The sequence below is a fragment of the Canis lupus genome, chromosome 24 (genome assembly GCF_011100685.1).
Source record: "Canis lupus familiaris isolate Mischka breed German Shepherd chromosome 24, alternate assembly UU_Cfam_GSD_1.0, whole genome shotgun sequence".
NCBI classification, from domain to species: domain Eukaryota; kingdom Metazoa; phylum Chordata; class Mammalia; order Carnivora; family Canidae; genus Canis; species Canis lupus.
In genome coordinates, this window is record NC_049245.1 from 47,263,742 (window position 1) to 47,277,553 (window position 13,812).

General features: G+C 67.9%; 1 protein-coding gene across 1 annotated transcript; it reads right to left on the reverse strand.

The window, feature by feature from the left end:
• Positions 1–3,202: 3,202 nt before the first annotated feature.
• On the reverse strand, positions 3,203–13,318 carry GATA5 (GATA binding protein 5). Its single transcript, XM_038572804.1, has 6 exons — positions 12,761–13,318; positions 11,367–11,542; positions 5,513–5,638; positions 5,229–5,316; positions 4,812–4,936; positions 3,203–4,487 (listed from the first exon to the last, which is right to left on the reverse strand). Exons 1-6 carry the CDS (start codon positions 13,290–13,292, stop codon positions 4,332–4,334), a joined length of 1,203 nt encoding a protein of 400 aa, XP_038428732.1. The 5' UTR covers positions 13,293–13,318; the 3' UTR covers positions 3,203–4,331.
• Between the last annotated feature and the right edge of the window lie 494 nt (positions 13,319–13,812).

Here is a 13,812-nt window from a genome sequence, read left to right on the forward strand (position 1 = left end):
GGGGGGCTGGCTGCCATGGCCTCCGAGTGGTCGTCGAGGGCCTGCCACCCCCACCCCGGCTCCAGCAGGACTGTGGGGCTCGGCCAGTCCCCTCCCCTTTGGGGCCGGTTCGGCCTCTGCCGGAGCGCATGTGGGAGGAAGGACGGGACCCCTGGCGCCACAGCCTCACGGCCTCGGGGACACCTGGCCTCTGGGCCTCTGTTAGCCCCACGGGGCTCCCCGTGGGGGTGGGACCCCGAGGCCCCACCGTCCTCTGTCCAGGTGTCTGTGCGTGTCCCCGAGGGTGGCCGCCCAAGCCGCCCCACGCTGCCCGAGGTCTGCGGCTGCGGAAAGCCGCGAGCAGCCATAGAGGCCTCGTCCCGTCCCCGGAGACGGTGGGCGGCTGTGTCTGGTGGCGGAATGGCCTGTGCTTGACGATGGTGACAGCTGCAACTGTTCTTTTCTCAGAAATGTCCTTATTTGGTCAAATACAAAGTTGGTGCCCTGCACCACTTACCCAGACAACCATCTTCCCTTCTTAAGAAGCGCGTTCCCTTCGCAGCCGAGCACCTTGGAGGATCTGCACCCATTCCTAACGTGCTGTTCGGTGGGAGCCGCTCCCGCACCCCCCCCCCCCCCCCCCCCGGCCTAGTGGCTCACGGCGCCCTGGGGCTGCCCTGTGGGGTGGCGCTGGGCGGGCACGGCTCCTGAGCCCTAGGGGACATGTGTGCACCCCGTGTGTGCACCCCATGTGCGCCCTGAGCACACTCTCGGCCAAACGCAGGCAAGAGTTGGAAAGGAGGGACCCCTGGGTGGCTCAGCGGTGGAGCGTCTGCCTTTGGCTCAGGGCGTGACCCCGGGTCCTGGGATCGAGTTCCGCATCGGGCTCCGTGCAGGGAACCTGCTTCTCCCTCTTTCTGTGTCTCTGTCTCTCTGTGTCTCTCGTGAATAAATGAAAATGTTTTTTAAAAAAAGTCAGAAAGGACCCTGGCCGCGTCCCTGAGGACCTGGGGCGGGGTCCCCTGGAGGAGCCCTGCGAGGTGTCCCTGCGCTGCTTCGGGCCAGCGGCTCTGCATCTGCATCTGCAGCGGAGCCCGGGGCTCGCAGTGGGTGCCGGGTGGGCCCCAGAGGTCTCCCCGCCGGGGATGCCCTGTGCACTCAACGCCTCCCCTTCAGCAGCAGGGGCTGCTCCCTCCCCTGGCACCTGCACCCGGCATGCCCCGCGGGGCTCCGGGGACACTTTCTGTGGCCAGGGCAGCAGCAGGTTCGAGGCCTGCCCCTTGGGCTCCTGCATGTCGACCTCAGCCCTGAAGGTGGTAGGAGGGTGTCAGGACCGGAGCGCGGCCAGGCTGGGCCTGTCCCTGGGCCCGTCCTCCCACGGGGGCCGCGGTGCCCACGCCTGCCAGCCTCCGGCTCATCCTGTTGTGGCCGCCGGCCGGGTGGAGCCGGGGCGGGGGGGCTGGCGGGAGGAAGGCTGCAGGAAGGGGTGCCGGAGCTATATGAGGCCTCCGTCCGGTCCTGACAGCTTCCGCCCTGAGGAGCAGGGGCAGAAAGGCTTAAATTAGCGGGACACCCGTGCCCAGCGGTGGCGCCCGGCCTCCCCCTTCCTGGGCGCGGCACATGATGGCTTCTTCCTTCCGTCTCCGTCAAATCGTCCCCTCCTGTCAAGGACCCTCTTCACGGACAGGACGCCCGGGGGCCGCGGCATGCAGCCCCTCCTCTGCTCCGTGGGGACCCTCCCTGCCCTACGGTGGACGCCTCCGGGAAGGCCCCTTGGGTTGCGTAGAGCTTCCAGGACACCTCCAGACCCTGACCAGCTGCACGTGTGTGCATTGCAGACCCGGCCAGAGGCACGTGGCCTCCTCCTCCATCTACAGATGGGGAAACCGAGGCTCCGACAGAGGCTGCGGGCTCCCAGGAGATAACTTCCTGTATGATGGTGCTGTGCCGTCGTCCCCCCCTTGCCCAGGCCCCCGTGTGGGCCCCGCGTGGCCAGGTGCCTTGTGCCACCTCCTGGGCCCTGGTGTCCCTCAGCAGCCCCCTTGCAGGGCGAAGGCCACGTGACGGGATGGACAGGGCGGGACACGGTGCAGGCCCAGGGGAGGGGCTGCGTGCCCCGTGCGGTCCTCGAGGGCGCTCTGCGGCCTGCCGCCGTCTCCGTCACTCGGGGCCTGGAGTTGGGGTGCCCGAGGAAAGGGCAGGTCTGGCGGTGCCTTTGAGGTGGGCCCGGAGGGGCAGGGGGACGACACTGCCCTCCACAGAGCTGCTCAGGGCTGCACAGCGGGAGGCGGGCACTGCCACTAGGTTGTCTCAAAGTAATGACCTGGGTCTCAGGTGGGGCCGGATGGGAAGGGGGCATTGCCCTCCCTGGCTCACTCGTGAGTGGTCTCCCGGGAAAGGCAGCAGGGTCGGTGGGCATGGGGACGAGGCGGCAGCGGGTTGTCCCCACCCCGTGCCGGGTGTGTCACGTCCAGGCCGCGTCCACCTCGTCCACTCACGGGCACAAGCCCTGCAGGTGCCATCTGTTGCCCCGTCTCCTGCCTGGTCTGCTTCCTGACTGTGCTGGCCGGGCCGCTGCCCCGGGGACCTTCCTCTGCAGCCCAGTCCCGGCCCCGGGGCTCCCCGTGTGGCTCTGCAGGGACCTGGGGCGCTGGCCACCACGCAGGCTCCCGGGCCCCAAGGTTCTGCACGAAACTGGCCCATCGGGTCCCCAGACCTGGGCGGCCCTGCTGTAGCTACGCGAGGGGACCCGGATTCATAGCCGGGACCAACGCGCTGTGCTGGTGGCTTTCTGTGGACGCCAGAGGGTGGGTGGCGGCTTCGCCCGGCCTGCGGGGGGCCTGACCCATGCCCATGTCCCCGTGTCCCTGGGTGGGTCTCGTGCTGCTCACCGTGGGTCAGCAGGCAGCCAGGCGGTGTCGGGCGGAACCCAGTGCCCCAAAGCCGGGCTCACTCCCCGTGGCTCATCGCAGGCCAGCACGGCAGGACGGGCAGGTGCAGGCCTTGAGGCCCCGTCCACCTGTTCCTCCAAGTGCGGTCCCAGGTGGCCCCCTGTCCCTCCCCTGCCCGTGCTGGCAGGTGACCTCAACGCCACCGTGTTTAAGGGCCTCCTGGGTGACTCGAGTGTCCAGTGAGGCCCAGCAGAGCCACGTGTGGAGACACCCAAGGGAGCGGTGGTGGCGGGGATGGCTGGGAAACCCCACAGGCACTTGGCAAAACGAAATGCAAGGTCAAAGTCTTTATTTTACATTTGTTTTCTTAAGGCATCGTTTGTCTTTGAAAAAAACAAGACAAGATCACTCGGAAATTGTGCTGCTTGAACGGGAGGTGCCACCTCAGGGCGGACGGACTCGTCCGGGGAACGCGCTCCAGGCAGGGGGGGCCCCACGCAGGGCAGGGGCACAGCCGTCCCAGCTGCGGCTCCCGGGCTTTACATCAGAAGCCAGGACGCGGCCGAGTCCCCTCCCACTGCCCAGCTACTCCCGGCCAGGTCATCGGGCTCCCCGGGGCGGAGCTGTCACCCTCCAGAGCACCAACCGGGGGTGGGGGGGCTTCCGCAGGTAGACGGGGGTTAGTAACAATTCCGCTGGGACAACGAACTAAGCTGGGGTGATCCCAGGTGAGCCAGGACGTGGGGTCACCCCACTGCCGGCCCCGACAGTGCCTGTGGGGTCAGCACGGGGCCCCAGGTCCTTTACCCTGCCTGTCAGAAACGGTCACAATATGCAGCTTCGGTCAGCATGAGGCCCCCCTAGTGCCCCCTCCGGGAAAACCACCCAAATAAACATGCAGGTAGAGGATGACTACGGTGTGAACGGCTTGTCCCTGGGGTGGAGTCCTGCTACGGCGCACGACCTGCACATCTGTCCCAAGCAGTCCTTCACGCACGGGCGGGGGCATTCTCGGCGCGTGGCTGCATCCATCGAACGTGAGAGAGGGACGGATCCTGAGTGAGGCTTGAGGAGGTCCCCTCATTCACGCTGCCTGCCTGGCCTCGGCCATCCCAGGTCGTGCTCCGGGGGGCTGGGGCTGTTCCAACTGCAGCAACTTGTAGACACGGTGATGGCAAATGTTGACCAGAGAGCTCGAGGTGGCGGCGGGGGCCCCGGGTCAGCCCTGGCCGGAGTGGCCCGGTCAGAGCCTGGCAGCGCCGCTGGGGCGTCCCCTGCTGTCCACGGTGGGGGCCCAGGCGCTTCCCCTCAGCCTTCCTCCCGCTCTGGGGCCTGACGGCTGTCTGTACACAGGGACCCGGTGCCCCCGGTCCCGCTGGCCCGTCTCTGCAGGCCTGGTGGCCTCTCTCTGCTGCGCGGGGGCTGCACAGGCAGCCCAAGGGGCCGCAGGTGCCCGAGGACCTAGGCCAAGGCCAGCGCACACCAGGCTTCCTGGCGCAGGGTCCCACCCAGGCCAGCCTGGGGCCCCAGGGCTGCGGAGGGGAAAGCAAAGTCCTCGGGCTCGAACTTGAACTCCAAGTGGCTGGGGGCCAGGGGGTCGTCCACGGGACCAGGGGCCTGCAGGGAGAACGGAGACGCCCGGGAATGCAGGATGGCGGCAAGGAGCCCTCACGACCCGGCCAGGTTCCCCCTGGGCCTCCGAGGGCCCTGGAGTGGGGTGGGGGCTCCTCGCCATCGGCAGGATGACACACGAAGCTGGAAGCCTGACACCCACCACGGCCCAGCTGCTGGTACCCGTGCTCACCTGTGTGCCCAGCCCTGAGCTCCTGGGGGAGGCCCCCGGGGATTGGGACGGGGTGTGACCGGGTTGGGGAGTTGGGGCTCCCTTAGGATGCACCCAGGAGCCACCCTGGGCACCCCACCCCATCCCACCTGCCTTACCTGGGAGGTGATGCTGGACCCGGGGCACGAAGGGGATGCCAGGCTGGGTTTGGGTTTCAAGGTAGCCGCTGGGCTCTCAGGGTCCGGGACAGAGGGCGGCGAGGCTGTGCCGTTCCCCAGGCCTCCTGGAAGGGGGGGCATTTACAGAAGCCGCCAGGCCCCGCCACGCGGGTCACTTAATGGAGGGACAGGGTGGGGCCCCCTCAACCTGCCCTCCTGCCCCACGGCACCCGGGCCTTCCCCCCCGCCAGGCGCCACCAGGGCGCAGTCAGGAGCACGGTGCTTGAGCCAGACATGGAACCGTCTAATGGAGCATCTGAGACACTCTAGGTGACTCCATGGGGCGAATGTGCACCCCCAGGAGGGCTGGGGACGGGGCTCCCGCCTGGCACTGCAACAGGCCCCGGCCCCATGCACCTGAGTTGCTCTTGGTCTTCACAACGCTCTTGGGTTTCCGTTTCCGCGTCTGGATACTTTCCTTCTTCATCGCCAGGGGCCGCGGCACCTGGGAGGAGCAGGCAGGGGCGGGTAGGGGCGGGTGGCAGGTCCTGTCCCTGCTCACCCCTGGGCCCCTTGCCCCGTCAGCCCTGAAGGAGCCTCAGTGGGGCCCCACGCTGTCTGCCTCCTGCCCCCCAGTACCCCATTTCTACCCCCCACTGACCAGCGGGGGTCCGCTCCCTGCGCCCACCGTGTCCACTCACCCCGTGCAGCTTCATGTAGAGGCCACAGGCATTGCACACCGGCTCCCCGTCCGCGTTGCGCCGCCACAGCGTGGTGGTGGTCGTGTGGCAGTTGGTGCAACAGAGGCCGGCTCGGCGGGACGAGGACTGTGGACGGGGGACGCCGGCATTAGCGAGGGGGGGGCCTCCGCACCACGGCCCAGGAGGGATGCGAGCCGGACTCAGGACTGACCGGCGGCCAGGCCCGGGGCACGTGGGGCAGGGCGAGAAGGCGCTGGGGCACCGAGGTGGTGAGGTCTGCCCTGGGCAGGGGACCGTCTCCATTCCTCGCAGCTTTGACCACACGTACTCTGAGCCCCGGGATAGTCCCTGTCTGGGCCTCAGTGTCCCCCTCAGTATAAAGGGCGTGAGAACAGCCCCACCTGCTGGGGCAGGTCCTCAGGAAGAACCCACAGGCAGGAGAGCAGCTGCTTTTCTGTTACCATCTCCCCTCAGCTGCCGACGCTGGGCCCTCGCCCCGGCTTGCGAGGATGGAGCAGCTCCCCCGGGCCCAGGGTCCCCCGGGACCTCAGGCCCAGGCTGCACCTGCAGCAGACCTGTTGGTCCCGCGGGGCGCCCGCCTTCCAAGACAGGATCTGGAGCGCGTGCTCAGCTCAAGCAGTGGGTGGTGGGCTGAGGGCCCAGGGTCGCCTGCCTGCACCTCCCCGGTGCTGGCCATGGTGTCGCAGGGCAGAGCAAGATCAACCCATCCGGAACCTTCCTGAGGCCCCGGCGTCTCCCTGCAGGACTGACCCCCGATTCTGCAGGTCCATCTGACCAGGGGCCCCAGACCTCTGCATGGGAGAGCCTGGTGAGGTCCAGACAGCAGCAGCTCCGGGGGGTCCTGAGCCAGCAGGGTGCTTGGGGCTCAGGAATTTGGACCCCACAGGCCCGGGAAGGGGCCCTGCCCCGGCTCAGGATTCCGTGAGCTGCCGAGCCCAGCCCACCTCCGCGTCGGAGGGCCAGGTCACCTGCACGCTGGGAGCTCTAGACGCGCGTGCTGGGCGCAGGCCCCCAGGCCCCTCGGACCCCAAGCCCTTCCCGGTGCCCTCAACACAGCCAGCTGGCAGCTCCGCCCCCGGCCCCCCAGGCTGTATCTTCGGGGAGCACTACTGCCTTGTTCTCATCCCCAGGCCCGGCCCTCCAGTGCCCCCAAACCGGCCCAACCCTTTCCTCCACGTGCACTGAACCCCCCGGGCAGGTCCCTGGGGGCCCCACAGGGTGTGATGCAGGGTCTCTGACCACCTTCCCGTGGCAGCCTGGGTCAGGCCAGGCCACATCTGATCTGGTGTTTGGGTGGCAGGACTGGAGCCCGTGAGGACCCCAGGGGACGCGTGTCCTCCTGGTATTCTCCCGACAGAGCGGGGTGGGGGGCGGGGGATACGCAACCGCAAAAGGACGGTGTCCTGGGTTGGGAGTGACAGACACGGACTGGCCTCAGCTTCCCTCTCTCTCAACAGTCTCTTGTATCCCTCCTCCTGCAGTGGCTGAGCGAGGCCAGCCTTGCCCACCGTCTCCTGCCCACCGTGTTCCCGCAGGCTGCGGTCAGCAGGGCGAGGGCACAGGCCTGCCCCCGGGAATGGCCCGGGAGGAGGGGCGGGAGTGGGTCTCAAGCCCTCTGCCCAGCCATTCCCAAGAAAGCTCAAAGCCTCCCCGCCCTCCCCTCCCCTCCCCTCCCCTCCACTTCCAGCTGCAGGGCGGGCGGCTGCCCCTGCTCCAGAGAATTTTGCCCTGTTTAACGGAAGGCCTGGCCTCCAGGCTCCAGGCAGGACTATGTCCCAGGCTCCAGGACAAAAGGGCCAAAAGGCAGGACAGGGATGAGGCCGCGGAGGCTCGAGGAGAACACAGGGTCAAGCCTCTGGGCCTGGCTGGGGAGACCTGGTCCTGATGTCCAGCCAGGATCTCCAGCGGTCCCCCAGGGGTACGCGGGGCTGGGACTCGTGCACGAGCCAGAGTGGACGAAGCTGGCGGCCAGCCGGGAGCCCAGCAGAGCCGGAAGGGGAGTGGTGGCTGCAGCCCCGGCCAGACCCAGACAGAGCATGCTCAGAGTGGGAGCACCGGACCCAGAGTCAACAGGTCCCAGCCTGACCTTGCCTAGCAAGCGGCTGCTTTCACTGGACGTGATTTGAGTGTCCCCTCCCTGTCCCATCCCGCTGTCCCACCTGTCCCTCGGGTGCCAGAAGCTATGCACACGGGGGGTGCCCCCTGCCCTCCTGGAGCCCACCGTCCAGCGTGAGGCGGGGTCCCTGCCCCCACTCCCCATCCATCCCCTTTCCTAAAGGGGTAGGAGGCCGTGGGACCCGCCCCAGGCACCAGGATGCACAGATGCAAACTTTGGACGAGCAGCAAGTGCTCTAGAGCACGTGTTCCTGCAGCACGTGGGACGGACGTCAAGGTGCCAGTTGCCGTTTGTCTGAAAGTCACACTTACTGGGGTGTCTTGTATTTTAGCCGGTGAGGTCCCACCTCCTGCGGCGCATCCGGCTGGGACCCTCAGGCGTTCTTACCGATCTTTGCTCCCTTAGGGCTCACACTGCCGTCGCACCAAACCCGCACCGTAGTGGAAGGTAGGAGGGCCGTGGCCTTCCCATGGGCCACAGCCCCTTCACACCGAGCCCTTCCTACAGAAACGTGCCCACCCCAGCACACACCCTCAGGCTGGCTGCGCTCTCCCCCAGCGTCCCCCACAGCTCCCGAGCAGAGCAGCGTCTCAGAAGAAGGAGAGCCCGAGACACGACATGCCACGTGCATGCGGGGAAGCAGCCCCAGGAGCTCACTCACCCGCACCCCGCACCCGGGGAGGGGGGGGGATTCTGGAACCCGGATTAGGAGTGAATTATTTTTTAGAAAGCATAAACTAAAACTAAGAAAACGGGAGAAAATAAGACCTAGAAAATGATTTCAAAGCACTTGCTGGTTTATATTTCCCTCTCCTCCGGCCGATGGGACACGGCGGGCAGAGGCTCCGGCGCGGACAGAGGGCCTCCCTCCGCTGAGCGCCGAGCACACCCGGGACGCGTCCCCCGGGCCGGCCCTCCCCGCCTCGGCTGTCCTTCCTCACGGCCTGGGACAAGCGGCGGGGCCTGGCCTCCCGGGGCCTCCTAGCTGCCAGGCCTCCCTTGGCTGAATTTTGTTTTTCTCTTTTGGTCTGTTCTTTTCAAACGAAGTTAAACTTCAAAGCCTGCTCGCAGCCGAGCTGCCCTGAGCTCCAGGCCCGCAGGCCTCGGGTTCAAGTGAAGACATGGGCGGTGGGCAGTGCGGAGCCGGGGCGGGGCTGGCGGGGGGCCCATGCCGCAGCGGGGTGGCCGGCCTGCAGGGGTGAGGCGAGCGCACGGGGAGAAGCAGTTCTGCAAGTAAGCGCCTCGGCTCCCAAGCAGCAGAGCAGCAGGACGTGGCCCGACGCTAAGCGGGTCCTCCATGCCTTGGGAAAGGACATGTGGGGGACACGTGTGTGCCCTGGGGTTCAAGGGACGAGTGCCAAGGGACGAGTCCACGCGGCGGGCCGTGCAGGAAGGAAAACCCAGGGTCCTCACCAAGGTCCGGATTTACTGGGCGAAGGATGCTGGGCCCCACGTGGCACCGGCTGCTTCCCGGAGCTGGCGCCAGCGGTCCCCTGGCCTTGGCCGCGGGGCTCTGACGTTCGGGGGGATGGGGGGTGGCTCTAGGGGACCTGGCCAGCCCGGCAGGACCACCGCAGCTACCCCACTGTCCCCGGTGACAGAAGCCTCAGGTCAAAGGTTCGAGGGGCCTGAGGATGCAGGCGGCAGGCCCAGGGCAGAAGGGACAGGGCTCCCATGGGGGGGGGGACACACGTGCTTGTTACTGTCACATTCCTCCATTCTTGGTGACAAGCTTCTAGGACACTTGTAATCATTTAGAAGGTTAGGACGGTTCTGTCCCGGGGCATTAGTTCTGGCCACACGCGAGGGGGCGTGAGGCACTGGTGGGGCCAAGGCTGGGGCCACGGGCCAGTCCCCTGTGTCCGGAGCCCTGTGGGCCCGGCTCTGGTCCCAGCACGCTCCGACAACCTCCACGTTTCCGGGGGAGCACGGGGAAGCAGTGGGCCACCCTCCCTGGGTGCCAGGCAGGAACCCAGACACAAATCAGAGCCTGCTCGAGGACCGGCGGGAGCAGGACGGCTACAGGAACACCCCCCGACCCCCAGCCCCGCTTGGCAAACACGTTCCCCACTCAGAGCTGCACGGGCCTAGGCACACGGGTGACCAGGCTGCCCACCCTCTGAGGCCTGTGGCCTCGGGGACATTCTTCACCCCAGGAGGCATCCTTACAGCGAATTATCCCTTGTCCCCAGACCAGTCCGCAGAGGTGGCCAAGGCCCATGTACGCGCCCCGCCGAATCTGTACAACAGAGCACGGGGACGGCGTGTGCAGGGGCCTGGGCAGGGACAGCAGGCTCCTGGCGGGCGGGGGGCACACAGGAGCCCGGGGCAGATAGTCCTGGACGGACCGCGTGCCCTCTGAGCGTCTGTGAGCCCCGGGGTCATCGTCCTGATGCCTAGATGGTGACCTCCGTCTGCTGGGCCCCCAGGGCAGGAACTTCTGCTGGGAGGTGAGCGCTGGGAGGGGTGCGACCCCGCTGGGGAGGATGGATGGAGCAGGGAGGGGACCCCGGGGTGGGGGTGGGGTTGTGTCCTCCAGGACATGGTCACTCTTAGCCTCAATTTCCATTTTTCTAAAGAATGGTTTATTCTTATGGGGGGGGGAGAGGGCGTGGGGCAGGGTTAGGGGCGGGGCGGGGGGGAGAGCCCCAGGCCGACTCCACGCCGAGCGCAGGGCTGACCTGGGCTCGATCCCACGACCTGAGATCATGCACGACCTGAGCCGAAACAAGAGTCAGACGCTCACCCACGGAGCCCCCGGGCGCCCTAGCCTCAGTCTCCCTATCAGTGAGGCCACCTCAGACGCCAAGCCGCTGCCGCAGAGCCTCAGGCCGGGGGCCATGATCACAGGGGCAGGGAGAAAAGTGAGGGGGTGATATGGATTCTGAGGTACCCGCCTTCCAGGAGGCACAGCGTGGGTGGAGGGAAGTCGGGGGGACCTGGTCGGGGGCTCCTACAGCCCAGCCGCTGGGTTCACAGTAAAGGCCGGCTCCCGAGCGCCACGCAGCCGGAACAGCATCCGCAGGGGCAGCCCGGCGCCAGCCCCCACCTTGGCCCCCCACTGGTCCCAGGCACCAGAACTGGCCGGAACCGGCTCACACAAGCATTGGACCAGAAGGCTAGGCTCCCTGAGAAATAGCCGTGCCCAGACCTCGGACCCCAGGGCCACGCAAACAAAGGCAGGCCCTACCCCGTACAGGACCGCAGGCGCATCCGAGTTGGCCTGTAGGATGGTGTAGAACTAAGTCACTACAAACCTTTATGCAGCTTTGGGGACCCCGCCCTGTTGGGGGCAAAAGCGGAGTCCCCGTCCCCTGCTGTGTACCCGGCCACACAGCAGTAAAACCAAAAGTGAAAACAAGTCTCAGCCCCCACGGCCTGGTAGCGGGTGGAAAATGCTCCCCGAGAGGGAGGGAGGCCAGGGCTCCTCCTGCGGAGGATTTCAATGTCCTCCGACAAAGCGCACCCAGCGGCCACCTTCCCCGTCGGCCCCAGGCCTGGGCCAAGTCACCCGCGCCCCGCCCCGCTCGGAGCCCCAGGGTCAAGCCCCAGCAGGCCGGCTGGGACCCAGGTGGCGGTCCTGCTGTAGGGCCGGGGCCTCCCAGCTGCCCAGAGCACTCCCGACCCGGTTCCGGTTCCGCACTTCTCGGTTCTGCACCTCAGGTTCCTGCACCCCCGCCACCCGGACTCCAGCCGCCCAGCCAGGCGGGCACTCACCAGGCGCTTCTGCGGGCGCACGAGCGGCCGGTTGACGCCGTTCATCTTGTGGTAGAGGCCGCAGGCGTTGCACAGGTAGTGGCCGGTGCCGTCGCGACGCCACAGCGGTGTGGACAGCGCCCCGCAGTTGACACACTCGCGACCCTCGCCGGGGAGCTCTTCCAGAAAGTCCGACACTACGGGGACGGGCAGCTCGTGGGCCGAGGCTCTGGCTTCCCACCGCCCACAGCAAGCGCGGCCTTTGCCCTGCACTGTGTGCGCCTTGAATTTGTTTTACTTTAAAATTTATTTTATCTAATTTTATTCTACGTCTTAAATTTACATACAATGAAGTTCAGGACAGATTAAAAGACACCGGTTAGCGTTGCCTTTGTGGGTTGGGGGAAGGTTAATAAATCAAAGCTCAGATTGCACAGCAGGGAATCGTCCCCCCCCCACGGGGTGTCACTTTGATCCCCGGGGAGGCCTGGCCGGGGCGCCAGGAGAGGGAGGCCGCAGAGGGGCCTTGTTCACATGGGGCAGTGGTGGTGAGGCTGAGTGGACGGTGACATCCCACAGGGGACACGGCGCCCTCACCATCAGCTTCACTGTGGGGCAGCCACCGTCCCCCCAAAACAACAGTGCAGCTGGGCCGTGTTGCGCACTTGGGGCTGCTCAGGGAGGCGGCCACTCCCGGCTCCCTCCAGGCTGGGCGGGCATCCTGGGGGTTGATCCCTGGGGGCCGATCCCCGTGGGGCTGCCCTGGGCTCTGGTGGGGCTGCCCTGGGCTCCATTGGGGGCAGGGAGTGGAGGAGGCGGGGGTTCCCGCTTCCTGCGCAGAGGAGCCAGTGGGGACCAAAGGCCGCTGGACCGTGGGCCAGCGAGGGCTCCTCCGCCCGCGGAGTGGGACCTGGTCGCTTCTGGCAGCACACACAGGCTTGGCTCTTGGTGTTTGGCTGCAGGGGTGAGAGAGTCCCCGGTGCCAGCAAATCTCTGCCTTACAGGCCCGGATCCATTATCCAAGTTTATACCCCAGGGGAGCAATTGAAACCAGGTCTCAAATTAGAATATGTAAACATTCTAGGACAGAGGTGACCCCGCGGGGGCTTACTTAGATAAGCCCGTGTTTTGAATTTTGTAAAAATCCCCTCCAAAACCTCAGAAGAGGGTTTAAGAGGTAGCCTGTAGTTGGGACGGCCCAGAACGCTGGGCTCAGATGAACGAAACGTAGAAACGCTTTCTTACCAACGTGCAGAAGAGCTCAGGCCGCGCGTTTTCATCTCAGCCCCCGAGTCCCGAGTCCCGAGTCCCGGGCCTGGCCGCTGGGCCTGGCGGCGGGAGAGCCCTCCCCAGGGCCGAGCTTCGTGGGGTGCGGGTTTGCACCGGTGGGGCCCGCGCCCCGGTCTCGCACTCACCGAAGGTGGCTCGGCGGCCGGGGAGGCCCGCCGGGCGGCTCTGCAGGCCGTGCAGGACGCTGCCTTCGAAGGGTCCCGAGGTCCAGGCCGGGGCCCCCTCGGGGCTCACGTAGGCCGGGTAGGCGGCGGGGTAGGACGCGCCCACGGGCCGCCCGAGCGGGGCCGGGTACTGCTCGCGGGCCAGCAGCGCGCCCTGGTAGGCGCCCCCGTCCCGGGCCCCCGCGCCGCCGCCGGGCCCCGAGGGGCTGTGCGGGAAGGGGAAGGCGGTGGCTGCGGGCGGCGGGGCGGCCGGCGGGGGCGGGCTGCCGGGCCCGAAGGGGGCCGAGTCGGCCGCCTGCGCCCAGCCGGGGTGCGCACCTCGCCCCGGGGCCTGCGGGCCCGGCTCGCACGGCGGCAGGTAGGGCAGCATGGGGGGGACGCGCGCGGGCGGCACGAACACCGGGGAGCCGGCGGCCGGCGCGGGCAGGAAGGCGCCCGAGTCGGTGTAGGCGGCCTGGCCGGGGCTCGGGGCCAGCGCCAGGCTCGGGTACATCCTCCCCGACGCGGCGGGGACCTGCGGGCACAGGGCCGCGTCGGGGTCACGGCTGCTGGGCGCCCGGGCGGCGCGCGCTGGGCCGGGGTGGACGGCGGGGCGGGGGGCGCAGGGGTGCGGGGGGCGCGGGCAGCCCTGGGGCGGCCGGGCCACTCGCCTGGTCCCCCGCCGGCCGCGGAGCTTCCCGGGCGGCGCGGAGGGCGGGCGGGCTGCGGACTGGGAGCCCGTGCGCGCGGCTCCGCAGGGAATCCCGGGCGCCCCGCCGCCCCTCCGCGCCGCCCCGGCCCGCCCCGCCGCCCCTCCCTCCCTCCCTGGCTCCCTCCCCTCCCGCGGGGTCAGCGCTGGGGCTGCGGCCGCGCCACGTGACCCGAGCAGGCCTGCGCGGGGCGGGCGGGGAGGGCGCGGGCACTGGGCACACGGGGCCCGGCCCTGAGGGAGCGGGGAGCTGGGACGCTGACACGTCCCTAGTGCGCTCGGGGGACTCGCGGGTCCCTGTCCGGCCCGGCTCGCTCCGAGGCTG

Bases quoted from the DNA above. Each gene is read 5' to 3' on its own strand.
- GATA5 (XM_038572804.1), bottom strand. From the start codon at position 13,292: ATGTACCCGAGCCTGGCGCTGGCCCCGAGCCCCGGCCAGGCCGCCTAC. The intron at 11,543-12,760 runs GTGAGTGCGAGA...CCGTCCCCGTAG, and splicing joins CGGCCGCCGAGCCACCTTCG to TGTCGGACTTTCTGGAAGAG. The intron at 4,488-4,811 runs GTAAGGCAGGTG...TTCTCCCTGCAG, and splicing joins GGTCCAGCATCACCTCCCAG to GCCCCTGGTCCCGTGGACGA.